The sequence below is a fragment of the Leguminivora glycinivorella genome, chromosome 24 (assembly GCF_023078275.1).
Source record: "Leguminivora glycinivorella isolate SPB_JAAS2020 chromosome 24, LegGlyc_1.1, whole genome shotgun sequence".
NCBI classification, from domain to species: Eukaryota; Metazoa; Arthropoda; class Insecta; order Lepidoptera; family Tortricidae; genus Leguminivora; species Leguminivora glycinivorella.
Window position 1 is genome coordinate 6241032 of NC_062994.1, and position 27245 is coordinate 6268276.

Sequence of the window (27245 nt, forward strand, 5' to 3'; positions counted from 1 at the left end):
CAAATCTCAGTCGTCGCATACGTAGGCCGTAGATATTACAGCTTTTTTAATTCATTTTTTTTATGTTTTATTTATATTATAAGTTGATAAGTACAAGCTACTGCAATGACATTAAATACAAGGACGCACAATTCATAACAAAAATGTTTTAAAAAGCTGGGTCTGAATTACATTTATAACATTCTTGTTGATGCTAATAACGTTAACTTCTTATCTGCTTAGGAAAAAATCGTTCATGCCATAACATAACCAACTTAGTGTATAAAGACCTAAGTATCAAAATTGCAAATGGAACTGCGACACACTAAAAACTCTTTATCAAAATACCTTTTGTCATAATATGCTCAAATAGACTTAAATGTCAAAATGAATTGCGAACGAATATTGAACGAATGGAGCCGCTACCAATATATAATAAGTATGTAGGTATTAGATATTTCCAATTTATTTCATAAATAGAAATACCTAAAAAAGGCCGCAATTTTATTTCTTCATTACATGAACTTTAAAAATACCCTACTGTATCATCTTTATCTTGGTCACTTGTACTACGTTTATTACAATAAATGTATGTAATGTATGTATGTGTAAATTTCCTGACATGTCATATCTTGTTGTCACAGAGAAAAATTTACAGGGCTTCCAAGAATCTCGAGCTGGAAGGATACAAATAAAAATATTTTCTATGAAAATAATTAAATTCGACAGCAGACAACCCAAAGGTTAATCGGATTTATTTATTACAGGCATTTGTTTTAAATTAAATACCAGTGGCTCTGATCTGATAGTGGGATATTCTTTAAAATTTATTTTCAAAAGGAGATTTTAATGTTGGTAATAATGCCATTCAAATAATATTAGAAGTGTCTACGCGAGTGTCCGAATTTAATTATAGGATAGCACATATTGAAAGTACTGTAATATGGGTACAGAAGCCTGCCTATTGAAATATAAAATACATAGCAAAAAGTATAGAAAGAACCTACTACTTTTCGACTTTTTATTTACACTACATACCGACCATACAACTGACTCTAATTAATCTTGGTTTTCAAAAGTGTAAAATGTAGACCTAAGTGCGTTTTCGCATTATCCGATCCGATATCGGATGTCGGACCGATATCCCATACATTACAGGCGGAATCTTGGATTCATTCATCTATTGATATCCTTCCGACATCCGTTATCGGATCGGATAATGTGAAAACGGTCTAATAGCGACTCAATTAGTTTTTGTTCCTTGACGGTCATTAATTTGAACTAATAAAATTATTTATTTAAATCTATACAATTACAACGAGTATTATAATGTATTATACATTCATTTTGTAATGTAATCCAACGAAATAACTTATAGAAATATATTCTACCCTTTTTGCTTGTTTTCCGATTACTATTTAGCCAATTTTTCATTGAGTCATACCATGGACTTTCAATAGGGACTGAGCTCACACTTTTTTTGCCATAATAAATTGAACTTTATCACCGGTGCAGAAAAACGTTCTTATTAGGATAGTAAAAGTGTATCCACATGAGAGGGTCAAAGTTGGGGCTGGTGTCCCTCTCGCACGTGTGACCAGTGTTAAAGAGATTACTATAGTAGTAGTGTTTTTACCTGTATGATAACTAAGTTAATAAACTTCTTAAATGATTTTTGTATTATATCGATCGAGGCAAGGATATTAATACCTTGTAGCGAATTGGTAAGTCATTATTATGAAGCCATAAAACCAAAGATTTGCGCAACTAAAAAAAACCTTTAATTCGGTATTAGTAGATTTGGTAGTAACTTTGAATATTGACTGGTATCCCCAAATAATGACAGTGATGAAGTCATTCAAATAATTTTGACAGTGGCAATAAGTGCGAGAGGGACACCAGCCCCAACTTTACCCTCTCATGTGGACACACTTTTTGGCCTAACAACTCAATCTAGCTTAATAATAATTATATAAATCTATGAGTCATACCGGACAACTGTCACTGTACATTTGTAATCCTTATTACAAGGGCATAACGTCTAGCGATGGTTAGCTAAGACAGAGTATTGCGGTTGCGGGGAGGAACGATGTTGAACCTTAGGTTACCTTCAATCAATACTAATACTGAAATACAGTTTTCGACCTTATTGCATTACATGTGTCTAATAACATTTTAAAATGGCTAGGGAATTAAATATCTTGACTGTACCTAAATTACTCACAGCATTAAATAAAATGTTATATACAACAAAAAAAAAAACAATATTTTAAATAAAGGGGGTAAAAAGGCGGTAAAAGAAAAATAAAATAAAAATAAAAACCAAAAAAGTTCATTTCGACTGCCAGGGATCGAACCCACGACATCAGAACCGTCCGTCATTTTACGTTACGCTAGTACAACCTGAGCTATTTAAGCGATAGTAGTGGCGACGAAATATATTATTATACCATGATGTAATGAAAATGCGGTTGAACACATGAGTCACTTTTGAAATAATGCAGGAAATTACATCGTCAATGGTGGAGAGTTTGTAGGTAAGAAGAATATGAAAATACTTATTTCAGTACGTATGTGGTTTTAGCGCTTCTTGGCGAGCATTTAAAGGTGGATTAATTTTTATTCTTCTTTATTATGATCCTAACGAAAAGTCTGTTTCAATTTTTTTGCTTATGTAATTTTTGCCGTGAATGTTATTCCGAGCTAGTAAAATATTGAACATCCGTCTTGTTTTTGGGGTGGTTTCAGTTTTCATAGTGTTTCAACACATAATGTATATACAAAACAACCATAACTTCACTTGTCCTTTTATTGCTTGTGTCATAACTGATTTAATTAGTCCGCTTTTTGCTACTACGAAGTATCATTCACAAAAATAGGTGGTTTCTTAATGTGTTATAAAGGTCATAAATTAAAGTAGTCGAATTTAAAACAAAAGTCCTGATTCCATTTTCGCCTGATTTTTAGTGAATTAAAATAATATTTTTTTTATTCTATTATGCGTTTTTTGTCACAAATTTTGGTGGCTTAACTAAAAAAACTATTTCAAATTACCAAACTTAATTTTTGGTGACATAAAAAGTACTGTTATAGAATTAAGTTATTTTCCCAGTAGTAGCAAGACCGGATGGTTCCTAGGCTATGAATGAATGTCGATAGGGTTATTATCCCTGACGTGGATAAAAATTACACAATTTGCACATCACTATGATACCTATAAACATAACCTTAAAGTAGATTGAAGAAATATCGAAAAAACATGAATAAAACTATGCAGAATTTAATACGGCATTAGTTATATATAAACTATCAATGACGTTTTTTATGTTCCGTTTAGATCCTACAAATAATATTATCGTTAATTGAACGAAATTCACTAATGAAAGGTTACATGTTCTTGGTAGTTTTCTTTTCACCATGTACGTGAATTACAGTCCTTAATCACACAGGCCACAGTCACATAAGGAACTTGAACACATCACAAATAGTAACATAGCAGGTTAATCAACTATCTATTAGGAATAAACACAATATAATTAAAAATCGGCCAGATGACCGCCGAGATATTTGACTTAATATAATACGACTATGTACAGTTGTCAAAGGTGGACACCGACTGTGAAAGCTAAACACATATTTAATTTAGCCGTATTGTAACTACTAAAAGGCAACCAAAAGGCAACCACTTGGCAATCGTTTAGTGACCACCTTCGGGAAAACGAAAGAAGTTCCGGATTTTTGACGCATTCGCTCATAAACAAAACGTTATGTGTTGTGAGTAAGATTCATGTCACCATGCTCTTATTTTAGCATGGCTTCCATGCTTTATAGTCCGTTGCTTCTGGAAAGTTATGTATGAAAATGTTGGCATAATTAATGGAAGATTTTTTTTTATTGGGATATGTACATTACAGGCCGAAGTTATTTTTCATCAACCCTCCCCACCCCTCTGCGTCACCCCTCTTCCCCCCCTTAAATAGCCGAAAATGCGGTTTTTCGCGATTTCTGACAAAACCGTTGTAGACACAGAAAAAGCGTGTAGGAAAAAAGTAATCCTTGATAAATTTACTACAAATCTTTCATTGACACTTTGGTTCTAGCACTTATAGGTTTCGCGTGATCCATCACGAAAGTTGGTTCTTTACTGCAATTTTCTTTAGTGAATGTTAAGTTTTCTCCCAAATTGCTTACGAAATCTGTTTGATATTACTAAAATATTATAAACTGAAAATGAATTTCAGGGGGAAAAATCACTACCATGGGTGGGACTTGAACTCACGGCTACTGGATTGATACTCCAGGGCTCTACCAACAGCTACCAAAAGCTCATCCCCAGTCATAGATACACTATATAGATCAATGGTACTCCTAGCGACTACTACCGTGAAAATATTACGTCATAAATAGTTACTGGAATTCCAAGACATATTGGAAATTCCACCCATGGTAGTGATTTTTCCCCCTTAATTTTATTTTAGTCATGAGTTACAATATTTTAGTTATATCAAACAAATTTCGACGATTTCGTATGCATTTTGGGCGAAAACTTAACATTCACTAAAGAAGATTGCAGCAAAGGACCAACTTTCGTGACGGATCACGCGTAAACTATAAGTGCTAGAACCAAAGTGTTAATGAATGATTTGTAGTAAATTTATTAAGGATTACTTCGTTCCTACGCGCTTTTTCTGTATCTTCAACAGTTTTGTCAGAAATCGAGAAAAACCGCATTTTCGGCACTTTAAGGGAGGGTAGAGGGGTGACGCAGAGGAGGGAGGAGTGGGGAGGGTTGATGAAAAATAACTTCGGTCTATAATGTACATATTTCAATTTAAAAAAACCTTCCATTAATTATGCCGTAATTTTAGCTAATTTCCCCCTGCTATTAGTTATACTTCCGTGGTGTGCCTCCTCATTGACATGGTTCAAATTTCAATATTTTAGACCACCCTGTGTCTTTTTCAGCCTGTAGATGAATGTTTTCTAGTCAGGGTTAACTTACAAAGGAATATAATAAAATGTCTATATTGCTTTATATACATTTATTGACTACACAATCCATATGACTTTACATAAACTATACTAAACATGCAACAACTACTATTAAATATTTAAAAAATAGTTTACAAAGAATACTCCATTTAATGCACGGCGCCATCTGTCTTCATAAAAAGGCACTTTGAAGGCACCTCGAGTTAACCCTCCGACTGCCAAGTGACGTGTAATCACGTCGAATTTGGCAGTCAAGTCCTGTCACAAGTTATATGTTTAGGCCGAGGGCGAATAATGAAATCTTAGCAATAGATTCTAGAAATCGGTAAACGAAATATCAAGTGACATTGTTTTACTCTTATTTAGAGGAATGAGTCTTTTTCTGGTCTCCATCTATGAATGGTTAAGACATGTGACAAAATAGATTATAATAATCATATTCAATAATTTCATATAACTTTGAATTTCATATAACTTTGGCTCAAGTATGTGAAATTCATCGTAAAACATTTCATATAAAAATAACATGCTATCATATAGCTTATATTATATTTCGCTGTGTATTTAGTTAACAAAAACTTAACTTAATGGTGAAACAATCGATTTAAAGCAACATTTAAAATATATACGAGTTCGTTAAAGATATAACGTAGCAGTCGACAACAGACAAAGGTTGATAACTGACAAAATGAGTACCACAGCCTTACAAAATACGTAAAACGTAAATGCGTACTACTGATAAAAATTAAGAACTCGTATTGATTAAAACTAGAGTATAGTAAATTAACGTATTTCCCCTTTCACTGCTCACTAAAGCCTCCGCCACACAAAGCGTTTTGATAGCGTTAGTCCCTGCCGGCGTCCGCTTTGCGCAACGCCAGCGTCCGTCCGGCGCATCGCTAAAGGCCCATTTAGACGGTACGAGAACTCGCATACGAGTTTTATTACATTGCAGTATTTGATGACTGTACAAAATTGTATGTAACCTCAACAGCCCGCAATGTAACTAAAATCGCATGCGAGTTCGCACGCCGTCTAAATCAGGCCTAACGCTCCGCCTACGCTCTCAAAACGCGCATGTGTGGCCGAGCTTTAAAGGTGACGTGTATCGGCGTAATACGCGCAGTGAAAGAGTTAAGGCACAGTCACACTGTCATTTATTTGTAAATAAACGACATTAATATTTTCAAGGGTTATTTTGAACGTCTGCAATGTATTTTTTCAGTTGCCAAGTTTTGTTCAGGTTTTTATTAACTTTTTATAGTTTAATGTTAAAAATTACCTTAGCAGGTGTTTTTTTTTACTTCCCCAAAGCTTTAATTAATATCATTTTACATTATCAGACTGTTCCAAATACATCCTTTACACATATATTTTTAACTAACTATATTTATATAATATAACTGTATTTTCTTAAAAATTAACTAACATATATTCAACCATAATTTCCGATTTTTAAACTATTACTGTATGCCACTAATCGCTTAAAAGCATTGCACAAAATATTGCATATATTAACCTAGAATACAATAAACTATAATAATATCAAATCCTTTGGGATACCTTCAAAATCAGTACAAATTAGAATCAACGTAAGTTTTCATAGACTCTCCTAGCCATCATTCTAGATATTGGTATACAATAACAAAAATGGATACCTTGTCAGTAGCATAAGACACATTTTTAGGCCTTAACTGTAAGGCACTGACCCCAGCAAAAGCGATGAGCTCTAGGCGATTTAGTTGGGACCAGTGCCTTAGTTACGATAGGTCGTTTTCTTAACCCCTGACGCATGAGGCCACAGCCAAACTTTCCATAGGCTTGGCGTTCAAAGGGTGCGGTCGTCGTATCAAACTTAGTGGTTGCTAGGCAACAGATTTTTGATACGGCGAACGTCTTAGGACCGACTCAATGTAAACGCGAATTTAGCGCGTTAAAGCCTTCTTGGCAATTACATTTTACCATTCTTTTCTAGAGAACTTTGCTCTTGAAATTTTCACCCTGTCAATTTCCAGCGTTTCACTTAAACATAAAATCAAATACTACTACTTATAGTACATGTCTAACCCCTTGCACGCCACAAATACTGACGTCATATCACGTCACAGTATTTCATGTGGCATGCAAAGGGTTGACCGATTAACATAAGACGGTATTAGAACGAACGTGAGGTGAGGGTTAGTTCTTACATCTATAATATAATATGGCCCCATAGTACTCGTAACTAAATTGTTTTTAAATTTCATCATTCATCATCATCATATTGTAATATTTGTAATGCATTTTTTTATACTACGTCGGTGGCAAACAAGCATACGGTTCGCCTGATGGAAAGCGGTCACCGTAACCAATGGACGCCTGCAACTCAAGAAGTGTCACATGCGCGAGGCCAACCCATTAGAAACTTGTTACACTCCTTTTTGCTGTCTTAATCTTAAGGTAAATCAGTTTAATTTAGATTCAGGTACTCTGGTTACACGACTAGTACATTTTTTCTAGTCATATTTCCCGAAATACTAGTTTTATTTATGTTTTAACACAAGGTTGTGTATAGATTGTTTATTTAATTCATGAAGACGCGTGTTCTAGTTCGTAAAGTCATACTATTAAAGTTTTGATTTGACAAATTTGTACGTATCCGTGAAGGACACATTCTGTGTGGTATATTTGTCTTAAGTCATACATGTATATCATTTATTATACACATACAATAAGGGTTGTGCATTTTCGCGAGAAGAATCACCAAAAACATATAGTATGTAAACCAACGAAAACCATTTACTGAAGCCTGTTAATATTTAAGTTACACGGAGCAACTTTTACTATGGGACCAACACCCAAAACGCGAAATAAAAATTTACTCTCCCATAGGAAATACTTACTATAAAATAAAACTACCTATGAAACTGTCAGAAGATATTTTCGTGATTTCGGGGTTGATCCCATAGTAAAAGTTTCTCAGTATCACCTGGACATTTACGGGTTACAGTAAATGGTTTTCGTTAGTTTACATACTGTATTTTCTAAGGTAGGTAAATTTTATGTTTTTCCTACTCAGAATCACGAGTCCTTTCGATCTATCACAAAAAACAAGGGACAAAAAATTCTTCGCGCGAAAATGCCCAGTTACAACAGCGAAAAACCAAATTTGTAAATTACGGGGATCTTTCTCTGTCACTCTCATTACGTCTTCTATTGGAGTAAAAGAGAAAGATCCTCGCGTTTTCGCGGTAAGCCCATAGGAGACATGGCACTTATGATCAATGGACTTAATAAACACGATTTAGTAAGTTCATGGATAGATTATGACTCTGCTATTTAGATCAATTCTGCAGTGTCTTGTAAAGCATGGCAAAAAAGAGTAAAAATGGTTTTTTTATGACAGCAACACTTAACTGTTTAGAAAAGTGTCAAAATCTGTCAGTAGTTGCCACATGCAAAACGATTTTAAATAGACGGTGGCGGCCCCTAATATTTTCTACTATTTTTTGCCAGGATGTAGCGACATAGGCGCTTGGTCAAAACTCGGGTACAGTACAAAGACTAACAGTTTTCAATGGGCTCAACTTAGCTAACTGGCTGTCAATTATATTGGTAATAAGTTCAGGAGTCGGGGTAACACACAGCTCCTTTAAAATATGATCAGTTATTAGATCATGAATTCATGATAATACATATTAACGGTTCTGGATACTTCTACACACATATCTGTTGTGGTTAGGTCCTTGTGGCCAGTTTCCCGTCCCGCGTAGCTGTGTTAATTTTAGCTGGTCAGCAGTAGAGAGTTCTGACTTTCTGCGGACAGTCCCACTAAACACAAACACACTAAACAGATACTATATTCAGAGGCCGGCAAGTGCGTCTCACCAAGTTGATTTTCCGAAGTTTCCCGGCCCCTGTGTCCTCTCGGCTGTCTACTGATCGCTAGTCAGCAGTAGAGCATCGTCAACACACTGCAGACGGTAGGTGAACTTGTCGAGTATAGCACACTACCTATTTTCAGGGGTCGGGAAGTGCGTCTCTTTGATTACGACTCGATATTAACATATGTTCCGAAGTTTCCCGGCCCCTGTATCCTCTCGGCTGTCTACTGTTCACTAGTCAGCAGTAGAGCATCCTCAACACACTGCAGACGGTAGGTGAACTTGTCGAGTATAGCACACTACCTATTTTCAGGGGTCGGGAAGTGCGTCTCTTTGATTACGACTCGATATTAACATATGTTCCGAAGTCTCCCGGCCCCTGTATCCTCTCGGCTGTCTACTGTTCACTAGTCAGCAGTAGAGCGTCTTCGACACGCTGCAGACGGTAGGTGGAGTTGTCGGGCAGATGTCGCACCAGCTCGTCCGTGAGGCGCACGCGCGCGCCGTTGGGACCCGACACCAGCACCGTGTCCACTTCCTGCTGACAAACAATTTATTATTCGTTAGAGTTACGGCTTATTGTCGGGCAAAGACTATCTCTTTTTCTTCCACGAGTTAAGATTTTTTTCCACAAACAATTTGCATTTAAAATTTTGTTTGTATCATACAGTTCCTACATAACCACTTCCTACATAATTACTTTTATGAGTAAGTGTGTGCGTTGGTATAAGTACTAGCATTAGCTGACTTAATATTCTTTTGTATCTGTTTGTGAGATCCTATAATTGGCTTTCTGAATCATATCTTGTTCTACACTGTTAGTTCTTCATAACATAAATAAATAACTAATTGAAGGTAGTCACAATAATAAGTGAGTTGCGTTCCTTTCTTTTAAAATACTATGTTACTTAGGGTCCCCCCACATCTAGCGTCTCGCGAGCGTAACGTTGGGCCAACTGTATGGCAAAGCCTGACGTCACATCTTTTTTCATACAATTGGTCCGACGCTACACTCGCGAGACGCTAGATGTGGGGGGACCCTTAAAGAGTTATTCTTTTTTGGCCATTCTTCCGATTGGCATCATAAAAGTAGGAAAGATTTATTTTTTCATATTTTAGTCAGTTCCATTCCCAGATAAAGCAATTCTTACAAAAATTTTTCATACAGAATTACTATTTTTTTTTTAATAAAATAAAGTCTTCTTTCAACTAGAAGTTCCCTTTTGCTGTGTACTTAACACAGCAAAAGGGAATGTACAAGTTTCTAATGGGGTGGCGACGCGCATGACACTGTTTGAGTTGCAGGCGTCCATAGGTTACGGTGACCGCTTTACACCAGGCGGGCCGGGGCTTGTTTGCCACCGACGTAGTATTAAAAAAAAACCTTTCTCTAATATGGCCACATACGAGGTCTGCTCACCTTGTGTCCCTGCGCGTGCGCGCGATGCAGCGCCTGCAGTTTCTGCAGCAGTTCAGCCGCGCGGCAGGAGTGCAGGTATAAGGCTGAGTACACGCCGCCGCCCGCGCTCACGTACACGGTGAGGCGCGGCTCGATGCGTCTGCAAAATATATCATTCTTCTCATTACCGCTGCTATACTAAAGTGCCTATAGAATGTCATGTCCCAATACAAAATGTACTATAAATTCTACATTTCTCGGTACATATTGATCATATTGAGAGAATTCAAAATAAATTCATTAAATGAATGCACTACAAGTTCGAATCATTTGTTAGTGATAGTATCGTAAGTCTCAAGCTGCGTAGAGAACACAAAGATCAGATATTTTTATTTAAATTATTAAATAATTTGACTGAGTCGCAATATCTTATCAATAACATTTCGTACAGGTGCACCAGCACCCGAACTAGAACCAATGCTCTATTCGCAATACCATTCTGTCGTACTAGGTATGTGAAGAACTCCTATCTTGTTAGAGCATGTTCAACATATAACAATAAATACTCAACATTTGATTTATTTAGTACAAAACTTGGTAAATTTGTTTCTATGGTAAAATCCAATACTAGTATCAAATTTCTTTAAATTATCATTTTTTAAGTGTTAGATCTGATGGATAAAATACGAGTACATCAAATCTATCTTGTTGCTTTACTTCGATGCTCGTATGTTTTTGTCTCTTCATTCTTTTCATCACACTAATTGTTAATATACTTAATAAAAGTAATGATTAAAATTAAGTACCCTTTGATCAATTCTGCTTTACTCCATTAGTGGAAACTGTTTTGGCTCATGTATTAGTCATGTAACCTATATTATGTAAAATTGTAAGCTGTTTGTTTCCCAATAAAGATAAAGATGAAGATAAAAATAAAGTAAAAAATAAAAAACATCTGAACGCCATAGTTTAATTTTAACAAAGACATATGTAACTCCGTATAGACAGCAACAGACTAAGAAAAAAACGTACCTCAAAACCATATAGGACAAGATACGGTGGCCTAGATGGCGTTACACCTTTGGGGAACGCTCGGCTAGATGGCGCTAATATTATTATTGGACATTTTAACACATATCAAGCTAAGAATATGGACCAAATTGTCAAAACTGAGGTTCAAAAGTTTTAAGTGTGTGTCAAGAGATGACAGTCTATGCACTGCGATTACACATTTTACTTTGACAGTAACTCTCTATAATACTTGATCCTCTTTGGTTTTAACTATTGAAAAAAAATTATAAAGATTAAAATAAATAATTTATTGATTATTTATATGTTTCGACGGCGAAGTAACAAGAACTCCTAAGTACAGGTCGATTACAAAGATATGTATAACTTTTTCACCTTATTACAATGCAATAAGGTGAAAAAGTGGATACATATCGCTGTAGTCGACTATACTTAGGAGTTCTTGTTACTTCGCCGTCGAATTTATTAATATATACTGCGTGTTAGACTAAGGAATGAAAAATGTATTGTTATTATTTTGTAGTTTTTGTATTATGTGGATGTCTACCGTCTCAAACTCTCCCTCAAATGCTCAAAGGTTAACTGAAAGAGATCCCTTAAAGGGATAAGTTCGCCTTTGTACTGAAACTTTTTATTTTAAATATTATGTGCTGTATTATTTTCCTGTACAATAAAGTGTTTACTTACTTACTTAAATAAAAAAATACAAGAAATAATACTCACTTGGCATGGAGAGCGTTGAATAGTCGAATCCCGTCAGCCAGACCGCAGATCTGGATGATATCGTCACGGGACAGTCTGCAGCACAAAAAGAGTCATGGCGTTCATTTCTATACCAGACATTTACCGTCAAAATTCACGCCTCGAACATTTAAGTAAACACATTAGTCATATTGAATAGAGAACTTGACTGTATCACAGAATACATATTAGTACAAGTACAGTCAAGTGCAAAAATACGTATCGATTTTATCCGCTCAAAAATATGTACCGAGACCTTATTCCGCCGACATAAAGTGCTATGGGACATATTTTTGATAAGTTGTATGCACCCATATTTTTACACTTGACACAGAAAAGCCCTCTCCAAAAACCTGTTTAAAGAAATAACGACTCATTCCACGATACTAGTCAAATCAGCTTCTTTTTAAGAACTGTCAAAACGATTTTGATATGGAATTTATATGAAATCGAATTGAGTGACGTCACGGTCAACTCATTTACTTTATGTTTCTACCTGACTTATTACATAGAAATTGGATTTAAAAATAACTCCTATCCATGATTTTCTTATACTTATCTGATGCTTTATTTCGTGCATGATACAAAATATTTTATTTTAACTACAGTCAAGTTCTCTATGTGCGTTTTCCGATCCGAATCCGTGAAAGTAAGATCCGTCATCGTAGTCGTAGAACTATGTTTATGGTAGTTTACGCACTAGATCCGAAGAGCAAGGCTGCCAGAGCTCAACGAGGGTGCGGTGTGTTGGTGACGGAAGGACCTACGGAACTATTTTGTTCCTGTGTCCTTTGAGTCGTCGGCAACCCGAAGGCTCCTTAGAGCTTGTACGAGTTTCTAATGGATTGGCAACGCGCATGTGACACTCCTTGAGTTGCAGGCGTCCATGACATCGGAATTAGTGCGTAAAGTACCATAAAAATAGTTCTACGTCTATGACGGACCTTACTTTCACGGATTCGGATCGGACACAGTCCGAAACCGCTCTTAATCACGTCGCGTCAATATTCTATCGTAATTGAAGTACCTAGCTGTTTACCCGGCCACAAAATGTGCGAGTAAACACACTGAAGGAATAACAAGTTGAACCAGTTTTATCTGGATTATTCCAGTAATTCCGGATATAACAAGTCAACGCCTCAATGAATTGGAGAATTTGTTTTATTTTCCCTAATCAAATTATAGCTGAATTATCAATAGGCAAATTATGAGGAAAATATGACAGTCTATGAAAATATTCTGCCATTTTTAGAACTTGACCAGACTTAAGACTAGGGCCCATTTAGACGGTACGACAACTCGCATACGAGTTTTATTACATTGCGGTATCTGATGGCTGTGCAAAAATGTATGTACCCTCAACAGCCCGCAATGTAACTAAAATCGCATGCGAGTTCGCACGCCGTCTAAATCAGGTCTAAAGGACAGGTTCTCCTATCGCAAAAACTCTTAAGTGGTGTCCAGTCAGAATCGCGAGCTCTTTCAATCCTAATGGAAGAAAAAAGTGTCCCAAGGTTTTTTTCCCATTCCGGTACCATTTTTTCACACATTTTGTATAACGGTAACGGAATGGAAGGTTTAAAAAATTCTGGAAATCATGGGACTTTTTTTCTCCTATCAGGATCGAAAGAGCTCGCGATTCTGAGTATGAATCGCGTAAAAATACCCATGTTACAAAAAAAGTGGGGTGGAAAACTTTGAAAATAACCTAACTACAAAATGAAAATTTTGAAAAAACCCCCGACCGCGACATAGTAGACTGATTTTCATAAGACATGGCTAAGAACACTTGACTAATTCAGCTTTCAGACAAAAAAAAAATCTAAATCGGTTCGGGAGCTACGATGCCACAGACAGACAGACATGTCAAACTTATAACACCCTGTCGTTTTTGAGTCGGGGGTTAAAAAATGGCCCAAATGCAGTTTAAGGTTTAAAATAAATAAATAAATATTGGGGGACACCTTACACAGATCAACTTAGCCCCAAACTAAGCAAATCTTGTACTATGGGGTGCTAAGCGACGATATACATACTTAAATTAGATATATACATACTTATAAATAGAAAACATCCATGACTCAGGAACAAATATCTGTGCTCATCACACAAATAAATGCCCTTACCGGGATTCGAACCCGGGACCGCGGCTCAGTAGGCAGGGTCACTACCGACTGAGCCAGTTCAGTTCAGGTCAATTTTTTGGGTGATTATTAAACTGTGGTGTTCAAAGGTCCTATTATAATGTGTTACCTGAGCAGATCGGCGCCGGAGAAGTTGGCGAAGGTGCTGGCGTGCTGCGCGAAGCGGTGGCGCGCCAGCCACGCCGCCGTGTCGCCCGCGCCCGCGCTGGCCGACAGGCCCGGGTTCTGCCGACATTATACCAACCATCAGTGCCTTCATAACTTCATAAATAAAGAGTACTATCGTATAGTATGGCCACTCCCGCTCCCCGCTGAAAGCGCCGCCCACCCCCTCTCGGTTACCTCAAAGTTACCGCCTGTCAAAAACGCGAACAGTCGACCTGTCATATTTCACTCATACAAGCATAGCATGCGTTCACCTACACGAGCTTAGACTGTGTGCTAGGAACGCGCCTCTTTCATATATTTGATCGCCAGTGTCCGAGGTGTGGTATAGGTATTGGCTACGTGCACGACAATTACGCCCACTACCATGTGAATTTGAAGTGGAAAATGTCAAAAAATGACATGTAAACAAACATTATATTTTAACGATTTGTCGTTAATTTTAAATAAATCGAATAACAAGAGCTACTATTTCAAGTGTAATTTAGGTAGATAGATTATAAAGACATGGATATAAATACCAAAAATCAGTTTCCAAAGCATTACTCACGGTATAAACTTCCAACTCCAGACTACAGAAAGAGTCAAATAAATTGGTGCTGGCAGGGCATATAAGGAATCTTGAAGAACATAGGAGTAATGGTACAAGTTCTTCGAGCTAGTGATATGGTATTCGATAAACCTCCGTCCCGTTAATGCCATATAAAACAAATCTAAACGTAAGTACCTAGTCATGTCCGCGGCCGTAGAAATATCCGACACGGGCCTATTCCCAGGCTAGGCCTGAATCTTTAAGCATAATATTTTACGATAGGAAAAATACTAACAGCGTATTGAACAATATTAGGTAAACGAAGCTTAAATATAATTTATTATAATGGTTTGTTTTGACATGTCACTTTACGTTTTATTTTCACCGTAGCTATCCATTTAGTTCTTTGATCCAATTTCCAGTGTGCTCTAAGAAACGCATAGAACGTGCAACGACTATTTATGCCATTATTTTTACAATTAACAACGAAACAACATTGATGCCCCATATCAAACATTACACATTGTATTATATTTTATGAGTTTTGATAGATGACAACCACAATCAGTGTCGAATTTGACCACCGCAAGCACTGCGATCGCTTTGCTTACCCCCTCCATGCACTTCGCTCGAAGCCAATAGTATCAGTTACAGATACAGATACAGATACAGATACAGAACTTTATTAATAACGGCAAAGTTACAGGTCATTTAAATACACATTACAATAATCATAAGCAGGTACAATAGTAACCTTACAAAGATAAATAGGTAATAACTTATTGTCACATTATTTATATAAATTTATGTATAGAGTAGGTTAAAAAACTCCTCGATGCTGTACAAGGACAAGGTTAGTAACCACATTCGCAGTCTACATTTAAATATACCAGTGGAGGCTGCATCTCTGACCGCTGCGGGTAGTCTGTTATAAACGGACGGCCCCATAATGTAAGGCGAGCGCTCTGACTTAGACAGTTTGTGTTTGGGGGTGACAAGACGGTAACTAAATTTGTTACTACGGAGCGCATGACTCTCATTCGTGCCGCGTGTTTTGAAGAGATGTAAATTAGTGTAAGTGAATAGTGCGACTTGGTAGATAAGTTCCCCTGGCAATGTCAGGACCCCTAGGTCTTCGAAGAGGTTCCTACATGAGGTATCGGAAGGTACTTTAAGAATGGCACGTATTGCTTTTTTCTGCATTCTTAGTACACGCACGGAATCAGCCCCGTGGGCCCACACCTCGGCACCGTATTTGACTAGACTGTGTACCGTCGCGAAGTAGCAGGAGCGCACGACGTTGAGGGACGCGGTGTTGGCCAACCTACCCAATGCAAAACACGCCCGCCCCAGTCTCGCGCTCAGCTCATCAATGTGTCCGTCCCAGGTGAGAGAACTGTCGACCAGGAAGCCCAGCAGCTTCGTCGATCGTACTTGCTGTAATACCGTGTCGCCAGCTCTCACGTTGATGGACTTCTGACTCTTGCCGTTCAAGTCAAATGTCATGAAGCAGGTCTTGTCTCGGTTTAACGCGAGGCCGTTCGCGGAGAACCAGTCCTCGAGCTTCCGAATGACCTGGTTCATTTTGGTTTCGAGAATGGCGTCCGATGGAGCCTCGACCACCGCAGCCACGTTATCCGCGTACATATAAATTTCGACGCCATCGACCGCCGCAGGGAGGTCGTTCAGTAGGAGGCTGAATAGAGTGTTCGAGAGACACGATCCCTGCGGCACCCCGAGGACATTCACCAGCTCCGCGGAGGTTACACGCCCTGAGTCGCCCACCACCATTTGAATTCTATTGGACATAAATGAGGAGAGCAAGGAGAGAACTGGACCCCGAATCCCGTGGAACTGGAGTTTGTCGGCGATGAGAGCGTGATCGGCGGTGTCGAACGCGCGCGAGAGGTCGCAGCACAATAGCGCCACGCGCAGGCCAGCTTCGCGCGCGCTCAGCACGCGCCACACAACTTCTCGAACCAGGTCAGTAGTGGCACGTCCCGCCCGGTAGGCGTATTGACGGTCTGACAGAATATTCCTGCCTACCATATAATTTAACAATCGCTTATTGAGCCCTACCTCTAATATTTTACTGATCGCTGGTACGAGGGATATCGGCCGGTATGATTTAGGTTCAGATCGGTTTCCTTTACCCTTGTACAGCGGGCTAATCTTAACCTTCTTAAGGGCTGAGGGGTAGGTCCCCTCGCGAACGCTGGCATTACAGATGCATGTGATAACTGCGGCAATCGGTATTGCTATTAATTTGAGTAGGCTAGCAGATAGGCCGTAGCAGTCCGTGCTGGTTTTGGAAGCGATGTGGTATTTCAATATATTAACTATTTCGTAGGGAGTGAACCGCGGCAACCACATCGAAACGTCACCCGCTCCCGCGCACGCCGCGAGCGCGGCGCCGGCGAGTGGCCGGCTGGCCGCGGGGGCGCCGCACCGGCTCGCCGCAGCTATAAACTCTTTGTTCAGGACGTCAACAAGTTCCTGCTTTGATACGAAAGGATTACCATCCGGGTCCCTCAAACGGTCGGTGTAATCAACACGATCGCGCGTCTTTCGGCCTAATTCTGCATTTACGACCTTCCACATTCGTTGTGATTTATTAGGATCGTTCCGAATCTGCTCAGAGTAAAACTCGGTTCGCTTATTTTTTAATAGAAGTTCGTATTTCAAGGTCAACTCTTGAGCAAACTCGCCTAAAACACAGGAGTTAGTCGGAAATGCGCTGTCGGAAATGCGTTAATATAATGTTTAATGATAGGAGGCTGGATAGGCTGATATTATTAACACATTCATTGCCAACTTCCCCATCCGCATTACCATTAACTAGGGCATGCAAAACCGGAGCGGTTCCAAGAATTTCATTTCCCGGTTCTATGTGAGACTGGAACCGGGCGTCCCGGTTCTTAGTATTTTTAGAGTTCCATGTCAAAAAGTGAAAAAGGAACCCTTATCAGGGGCGGCTCACTCCGCGATCCTTTCGCCGCGCTACAAGTACATGCCGGCGGCCGCGAGTTCGCGGCCCATTCAGTGGCGACGACCTTCGCGCGGCGCAATAGAATTCAATGTCGTCTGCACGCGTGCGGTCCGTTTGTTAATGTAGGTAAGAATTTAGAATGGCGGCGTTTTGTGAACATCAAAGGAGTGAGCCTTCTGTACTTGTACTATTATATATTCTGTGCCCTTATGTCGCGACTCTGTCCGTCTGCCTGTGTGTTTTGAGAGAATAAGAACATTGGATTGGAAATAATTAACAAATTCTGTTAGTGTTCGTTATGTAAGGAAGTATAACAGTACCACAGTTGCAAGCAATGTTGCAAATTGCACTATTTGCAATAAATATCATGTTTATGTTGTCAGATTCAACTTTAGTAATTATTTACAAGTACTAAAAATGCCATCGCACACATACAAATGCAGATGCAATTTAAAAAATAAATAAATCGGATATTTTGAAAAGAACCGGGGGCACCGGTTCCTAAATTTTAGTGCCGGTTCTTTCGCCACCATAAAATTACCGGGATTTCCCGGGAAATCGAGAACCGGGAAATACAGGGAGCATGCCCTACCATTAATATGTTTCGCAACGCGTATTCGCGCCTTCGGCAATGAATGGGTTAAGAAATCTCCGACGGTTGGGGGTATTAGTTGATGAATAGTGTAGATAGTGTACCTTGTCGGGATCTTCGGCGGGTTGCGGCAGATCAGGCAAGATGGCGCCGGGGGAGTGACACGGCGATGTGGTCACTTTCATCTCAGAGTCCCTGCGAAACACGTGCATGTTAACGCGTGTCTTATAGAACTTGGTACGGAACGTCAGATACGTACCTAACTTTCGGCAGAAACCCTCCTATAATCTTATATCTTTTTCAGTACAGATGGTGTTTTTTTTTTTACGCACTAGTGCGAGAAGTGGTTCATTATATGCCAGGTCGAAACTTCGGAGTGCCATCTGTACTGAAAAACGTCGTACGATACACGTGCGAAAAGGAAATTCTTTTTTACGCACTTGTATCGTAATGTACTATTATATCACTGAGAGAAATTTGCATTGTGAATTTAACAAGTCGAACTTGTTAAATTCACAATGTAAAGTTCGACTTGTTGCGGGTTTATCCGTTTGAAACAAAAGTATTTTAGTAAACGGAATAAATCACAATGTTGATGATACAAGTCGAATTTGTTCGAACAACAAGGTCAAACTTGTTAAAAGATATTTGATTGAATCAGTCAAACATATGTTTAAAACAATATGAGTCATGTTGTTTTTATAAAATCGACTTGTTGATTGAAAATGAAACTTGTAGAATGTACTAGTTACACTTAACAAAATCTAACTTGTTGTTTGAACCAAAAAGCACGTAGGCGCTATTTTAACCAAAAAACTTGTTGAACGAACATGAAAATTGGTTGGTTTTTTCTCTCAGTGATTAATTAATTTATTTATAATATACAGGTGATCCGAGCAATTCTTGTATATTTATTCATATATACAGGCGATCTGACGATCTCGGAAACTGCTCTAACGATTTCGCTGAAATTTGTTAAGAGGAGGTTTTCGGGGGTGAAAAATCTAGCTTAGTCTTAGGTCACGGGAAACGCGAATTTTCGAGTTTTCGAACTGCGAGCGAAGCTCGGTCGCCCAGGTAGGTACTTATAAATAAATTGTGGTCAAATTTATTGTCCTACCATCGCAAGCCAAGCATGCTGGTAATTAGCAAGAGTCGCTGTTGCCAGTCATAGCATGGACAGCAATTTTGTAAAACCTTTGCTACGCGTCGCTAACTCTTTCGATAACCTCTCTTGAAATAAAAGTGTTATAAAGAAAGAAATTTAATGAAGTTGCGTTTTAAATTATTTTAATAATAACCTGTATTAGAACAAAATATTACGTACTCAGGAGATAACCATTTAGCTTTAGGTAGTTTTATGCAGTCACTGGTAAAGCTAGGAACATACAACGCGGACGTCCGCCGTCGCGCGTGGCCAAAAAAGGCCACAGATCTAGACAATGAATATACACTTAACCGTGCAAACTATCGGTCGTCGGTCGTGGACGTGGCCTTGAGCGCACGGGCGTCCGATCGAAATCTGGCTCGCTGGATGTTTTGGTCAGCCGAAGCCACGTCCCGAAGACCGTGCACAGTTGCACACTGATCGGTCGCGGTCGCGGACGTCCGCGTAGTAAGTTCATAGCTTTAATCTTGCAAGACGATCAAAACATCTTATAGACCTAATGTCTAAATTCATATGAGTGATATTGCAAGTGCTATCCTTCACTCGTTCATTGTTTACACTTCAGTTTTATGCAAGCAGTATTTCTAGGCAGCGTCGGCCAAAATCTAATTTCGTACAGAATACCTGGCAATTCTTTCAGAGAATTGGCATTATACGCTTACTAGCTTTTGCCCGCGGCTTCGCTCGCGTTAGAAAGAGAAAAAAGTAGCCTATGTCACTCTCCATCCTTTCAACTATCTCCGCTAAAAAAAATCACGTCAATTCGTCGCTCCGTTTTGCCGTGAAAGACGGACAAACAAACAGACACACACACTTTCCCATTTATAATATTAGTATGGATGTACATATACTACAATGTCTCAAATGATTTATCATCTTATTTAGAGTTTTGAATGATTCACGGTTATTTTCATTAGACTTATATTGACCGGGATATAGACCGTGATTACCTTTTTGATTTTTGTCGAGCTCCCGATATTTCGACGCAGTTTCGAGTTTTCCGTGATCATGTCATGATGCATGCAACTGCGTCGAAATATCGGAAGCTCGACAAAAATCAAAAAGGTAATCACGGTCTATATAAGTCTAATTTATCATCTTCACTACATAGTATAAAACAAAGTCGCTTTCTCTGTCCCTATGTCCCTATGTATGCTTAAATCTTTAAAACTACGCAACGGATTTTGATGCGGTTTTTTTTAAATAGATAGAGTGATTCTAGAGGAAGGTTTACATGTAGGTATAGTACCCGTGCGAAGCCGGGGCGGGTCGCTAGTGTAAGTTATGATTAGTTATGTGAGGGTTTTCGGGGGTGAAAAATCAATCTGTTTTTTTATATTATAAATTTTATAAATTGGTTATTTTATGAATTAGCTTAGTCTTAGGTTGAATTTTTGAGTTTTCGAAGCTTTTGTATGTAATAAATAAGAATAATGTCAATCATACTCACTCTTGGCAGTATAATGGCTTCATCTGGTTCGAAGAAGCAAGTATGGCTGAAAAAAAAAGATACCATAAATAAATGAAGACGGTAATATAGTTATAGACATAGAATAAGTAAGGGAAGAGTTGTAACTCCATACATCAGTAAATGCGGGTTATTTGTATAGGCATAGTTAAGTGACATCTAGCGACAATCACGCGTCAACTAGCGTAAATTATCAGTACTGCTACTTGTCAATAGATGTCACGACACATTAAAAATACACATATATTTATAAATTAAGTAGAAAAAAATGTTTTCTATAAGTTTGAAAGTTGGAAATCACTTTGGAAATGCCACAGGCCACAAATTATTCCACAATATACAAGACGTATGAAGCAGTATGTTTCTGGAGAAATGGAGTTGCAGACTACCAACCATCTAAGTGATGAAAATGTCACATATCCTTGTCTTGGCGAGTGCTAAGTCAAGTATTAATGGCACACTTTATTATAAACAAAGAGGATCGAGTATTATAGAGAGTTACTGTCGAAGTAAAATGTGTAATCACAGTGCATAGACTGCCATCTCTTGACACAGGCTTAAAACTTTTGAACCTAAGTTTTGAGAATTTGGCCCATATTCTTAGCTTGATATGTTTTAAAATGTCAAATATTAATATTAGCGCCATCTAGCTGAGCGTACCCCAAAGGTGTAATGCCATCTAGGCCACCGTACCTTTTTCTGTATGGTACTGAGGTACGTTTTTTTCTTAGACTTTATCTGTCTATACGTTATATAGTCTTTGTTATAAAGTATATATGTGTATTCCTATAGGAGTGTATGTATAAATAGTTCGTGTTATTAACAAAGACGCGTGCCTTAGTTATTAAGGATTAGGTATTTTTTAACGGATCTACACGTTTATATAAGAAATACTCACCAGGTTGTTGCAAAGGTTTGTTTCCTATGGGGCTTGTGGCAGTCTTTGGGACCACACTGCAACAATAAAAAAACCATGGTTAAACAACTGTAAATCGAAATATCACTAAAACCTTTAAGAAATGTCAAAACGATTTTATTTCGGGTGATGTAATTTCTTTCCTGCAGCCAAAGCAGGCGATCATCTTTCAGTGCATCATTTCAGCATAACATAATGCTGCCTCGGAAAAAAGATCCTCTTACAATTTTTTTTTTTTTTTTATTATAAATGGACTTACTCTTGGCCACAGACTTGCCAAAGGCAAAGACGTGGCCTACGATGGAGTGAGCTCGCCCAGAAGATGCCTGTTCACTCTTGATTTGAAGGTTGCCGGGTTATATGAGCTCGGAAATATAGCCGTAACATCAGCCAATTTGTAGAAAATTCGGATTTGTAAGGGACAACAGTAGACTATTTCATATAATGTTCCTTTTACTACTGATGTATTTTCAGAAGTTGTCAATGAAATCAGCAAATAACAAAGTTTTTGAGCAACTATGGAAACAAATCAAATTATTTTAACAAATATTCTGATTTGTGTTTTTTATGTAGTCACACTACTATATATAAATTAAAAATCGAAATAAGATGTCATATATTAAAGAAAAAATGACGAGCACCACCAGTGGTGAAGGCCGGATTCGAACCGGCGTCTTTTAGCAATCCGGGCCAAACGCCATCACCCCTAGGCCACCTCGCCACAGCGGAAGCCGTCGAAATTTCTCTTCTATATGTCATCTTTGTAAGACTAGGCGTCTTTGACCAACTCTAAGGGCAAGCAGTAGGTGCTTGCACCTCCTATACGAAACCTTTACAGGTTCGAATTTCGACGGCTTCCGCTGTGGCGAGGTGGCCTAGGGGTGATGGCGTTTGGCCCGGATTGCTAAAAGACGCCGGTTCGAATCCGGCCTTCACCACTGGTGGTGCTCGTCATTTTTTCTTGAATATATGACATCTTATTTCGATTTTTAAAGTTTTTGAGTTTGACACTAATATTGGTTTTCCCTTCTAAGAATGTTCTCTCAGCTTTTAACTTAATGGATGACCTTCAGCCAGGTCCTAGAATGGTCAAGTTCACAAACATCTTCACACTCCAACATGCCGAAAATATATACTTGTGTATACATATATTTTATTGTGATGACGGTAAGGTCCGACCGAGATTCTCAGCCGCGAATAAATTGTATGAAGTCTCGGCCGGCCGAGATTATGGGCCGAGACTTCATACAACTTATTTGCGGCCGAGAATCTCGATCGGACCTTAAATGACGGCGAGCACAGATCTCACGAGCAAGGAGTCCTGTAAAGATACGGGCGAACCTTGCTCATGTGCACATCTGCCGCCATCAGTGTTCCCTTAGTCGCCTTATATGGCACACCTCGGACACTGGCGATCAAATACAAGGTGCTCGCGAGGAACCCGCATAACTTGAACCACGCGTTTCTGAGGCAAAAAGAAAGAAAAAATGTTATATGAATTTTAAAATTTTTCGCCAAAAAAATATTTTTTTTTGTTTTTTTACTTTTTTGGACGTATTTTCACATAAAAAATTTTTTTTATCCATAAAGTTGGCAATTAAAATGAGTTCCTTCATTTATTTTTCTAAAAACCAAATTATTTGGAAGTTTTTCTTGTCACATTTTGACATCTATCAATGACTACTGTGAGACTATGCTCCACAATTGCGCATCAGCGCCGTTAAGAAACCTTTTCTACTGAGTAACAATACGGAAATGTTTTTTTTTAAATTGGCAATAACTCTGAAACTAGACGAAATCTAGAAAAGTTTATATGACATTTTAGTCTTAAAATGTGACCAAGAATATGCCGTTAAAGTTATATGGGTTCCTCGCGAGCACCTTGTATATGAAAGAGGCGCGTTCCTAGCACACAGTCTAAGCTCGTGTAGGTAAACGAAACTATGCTTGTATGAGTGAAATATGACAGGTCGACTGTTCGCGTTTTTGACAGGCGGTAACTGTGAGGTAACCGAGAGGGGGTGGGTGGCACTTTCAGCGGGGGCGGGAGTGGACATACTGTACGATAGTACTATTTATTATACTGTGCCCATGGGAAGAGATGGGGATGGTGGTATTCTTTTCTAATGCCGGCACCACACGTATCCATATATTTGGTGTTAGTATGTATAGATGTTTCTGAACACAGAATTAGATTTCGAAGAAACTAGTTCAGCTATTTGTATGGAGGGCCGAGCGTGTCAGATTTTGTACTGAAGTTGTTACTTGCCTGTGATTTTTAAAAATGTCTCAGGACCTTGAGTATTCATAACTTTTGTGTTGTTGCAATTAAAGATCACGTAACGAGGCATTTTTAATGTTTTTGTTGACTTCAACTTACAAAAATTGACGCCCGGAAGCTGCAAGCTGCAATTAAAGACGGACAACTCAGTGAATTTTACTGAGTTCATTTGACACGCTACATAAGTTTGACATGTTTGCTTGATCTATGGTATGTATGACATCTGTGTTTCTGAACTTGAGTGTATCATGAAAGCACTCTGCATTGTCTAATAATAACCAGCTATTAGCTACCATTAGACCCCACAGAGCCTCATTACAATGTAATCATCCACTTATAATACGACCTTTGCCATTTGTAAGAGTTGATTGATCCTTGTTGTTTCTGTTACTGATCTATTACCTATTGTAAACTTGGAAGGAGCTGATTTTTAAAACAAAGTAGCTTAAATGATGATGATGATGATGTGTTCCTGTTATCCCTCACTAGGGACATAGGGCTCTTAGAAGAATCTTCCACTTTTCACGATCCTGGGCGACTGCTTCCAAATCCTTCCAGCCTAGTCCACTTGCGTCAGCTTGTAAGTAGCTTAACTAAATGCAATATACTAAGAAAAAGTGATCAAGGCTTCCAGGTACCCGCGGTTGGAACCAAACCAGCATCCACTGCTGTTGTGGCAGGTGCCTGAGCCATTCAGCCACATGGGTCACAGTGACTGTCTAACTCACTGTTACACCTATTAGTGCCCTCATGAGATACATATTTCCTACAAAAACATTCTCTTAACCAAAGATAAACAAAGCCTAGTAAAGACCCACTGGAGGGCCTTCTGTCCATTGGACTGTCTTATATTTTCCCACCATTTTCGGAAAGCATATTATTTAGTCATTTCTGTTAATATTTTTTTTGATGAATACTTTTGCATGTTACATTTTATCTTGTTATTTAATGCATGTTAATTATAAGATGTAATGTTTTGAAAAGAAGTGGCCCGCTGAGTTTCTTGCTGGTCCCATAGTGGATACCCCCCTCCCAACTGAGGGGGGACTGAAATCTTCTCGAGGCTGAGGCGTAGGGTTAGAGCCTGCGTAGCTTTATTTGACATATGCGCATTGTAATATGCCTACTTGAAAAATAAATATTTCATTTTCATTTTCATTCCATCATTTTCATTTTCATTCTGCCGACACCTATGTTTTTTTTATGAGATAGGAGGCAAACAAGCAGGCAGGTCATTTGAGGTAATCACTACTGCCCAGGGACACCTGAAATACCAGAAATGTTGGAGGTGCATTGCCGGCCTTTAAGATGAGCGTACAATCTTTTCTTGAAGGTTGTATAGTCACCGGCATAAATAAGTGATAATTTCTGTACCTTGTCACATTAACATCTTGTTTGAAATGTCATATGAAGTTGTCAAATGATTAAGAGCGACAAGGTACAGAAATCGGTACAAGTATTGGTCCAGAAATGACAAATCATTCAGTGACCATTTTGGGCTCAAGTTTACTACCTCTCTATCTTTGGACTAACTATAAACTTTGGGTGTAGGCCTCCTTCAAGATGCCTCACTCTTAAAGATATTGAAACATGACCATTTTGAACAATTATTTTACAACAAGTTATTTCTGAAAACTGTGTTATGGCCTATTTAGATAATAATAGAATAGTTCTTATCAGTGCTTATCTGATAGATATTACATCTGAACTTGTAGTAGCAATTCTATAATGCTCAGCAAAATGTTTTATGTGTAGTAAACTGCAAATTATACTACATAAAGTTGTGGCTCTCTATCACTGAAGGCTTCATAACCAATAAGGAAATTTAAATATTTGATTCCAATAGGAATTTTGAAGTTAGGGAAAGCTAAAAAAATATACTTCTGCCTGTGACTTTTTATGCAGCGGCAGTAAGTTCACGACTAGACGGTTTCTAGAATAAAAACAACTCATATTTGCTGCCCCAAGATACTAAAATTGCTAAAGTGGTTTAGTAGTATAGGAAATTTATAAAATCAACATACAAGCCTGCTTGAAAGAGATTTAGCTTAGCATTTGAAAATAATACAGCAGTTACTAAACCAGTTGTAATATTTTCATTCTGTAACCTGTTTGCAAAAGTCACAGATTCTACTTTGTCTAATAAGAATCTTATTAGATTAGATAAAATAACATTACCAGATACTATGTGAGACGCTAGGTTTTGGAACTCCATAATCTGGGACAAACCGGGTTTTTAAGTTTTGTTGCGAGTGTTACTATTGTGTTATAGGGACGGCAAGGATATTTACTGTAATGAGCGGCGCGCAGGCCTCACATGCACGTTGGCCGCGTTGAGCCGGCGAGCCAGCTCGCGGTAGGTAGCGGCGTCGGCCTCGATCTCCACCTCGGCACGCAGCAGCGCGAACTTCATGCGCCAGCCGCGGGCCTCCACGCCGTGCACCAGGCGCGCGTGAAGCACCACCCCGCGCCCCAAATGCCGCGCACTCAGTCTTTGCTCGAGCACGAGCATCTTTCTCGTCAGCTGTAGTCCTGCCTCGTCAGGTTGAAGAAGATGAAGGCACCAGATCCGACGCGGTACGAACGCCCGCCGACAACCACCATAGCTGATCCAGAATACACCTCAACAACCATTTGTTTAGGGGATTTGAAGAGCACTAACACAAATGTCACTCGGCCGAGTCTTTCACTTGTCCAACATTTTCCGCGACGCACTATTATCACGACGCTCCGTGGCGCAATAAACCGATACGATACGCGAAGTTAATTTGAAAACGCTACGAGTTTTCACCGGTTTTGAATCGCTAAACGAAAATATCGAGCGGAATAATAAATTGAAAACAGAAACAAAAAGATACGCGAGCAATGGCTGAGCGAATACGACTGGCGGAGTGGCCGCTGATTGGCCGCAAGTGAGGAGCGTTTCTCGATTGGATTAAAACCGGTTAGAATCAGTTTACGGAGGCCGCGGCCGGCTCGCGTCGGTG

General features: G+C 38.8%; 1 protein-coding gene across 10 annotated transcripts in view; it reads right to left on the reverse strand.

Annotated features, from left to right (window-relative positions):
* Positions 1–8439: 8439 nt before the first annotated feature.
* The window catches only part of LOC125238836 (transcription factor CP2-like protein 1), a 131156-nt gene continuing 112350 nt past the window's right edge, over positions 8440–27245 (reverse strand). For 9 of the 10 annotated variants that reach the window (XM_048146292.1, XM_048146283.1, XM_048146284.1 and 6 more), the window contains 7 exons: positions 21960–22015; positions 21044–21089; positions 18530–18620; positions 14257–14372; positions 11986–12060; positions 10255–10393; positions 8440–9375 (listed from right to left, as the gene is read on the reverse strand). In XM_048146292.1, coding sequence (XP_048002249.1) covers positions 9232–9375; positions 10255–10393; positions 11986–12060; positions 14257–14372; positions 18530–18620; positions 21044–21089; positions 21960–22015 — 667 coding nt within the window. In that variant the 3' untranslated portion in view covers positions 8440–9231. The remainder of the gene's footprint in view (positions 9376–10254; positions 10394–11985; positions 12061–14256; positions 14373–18529; positions 18621–21043; positions 21090–21959; positions 22016–27245) is intronic. The other variant, XM_048146286.1, reaches the window with a different exon arrangement.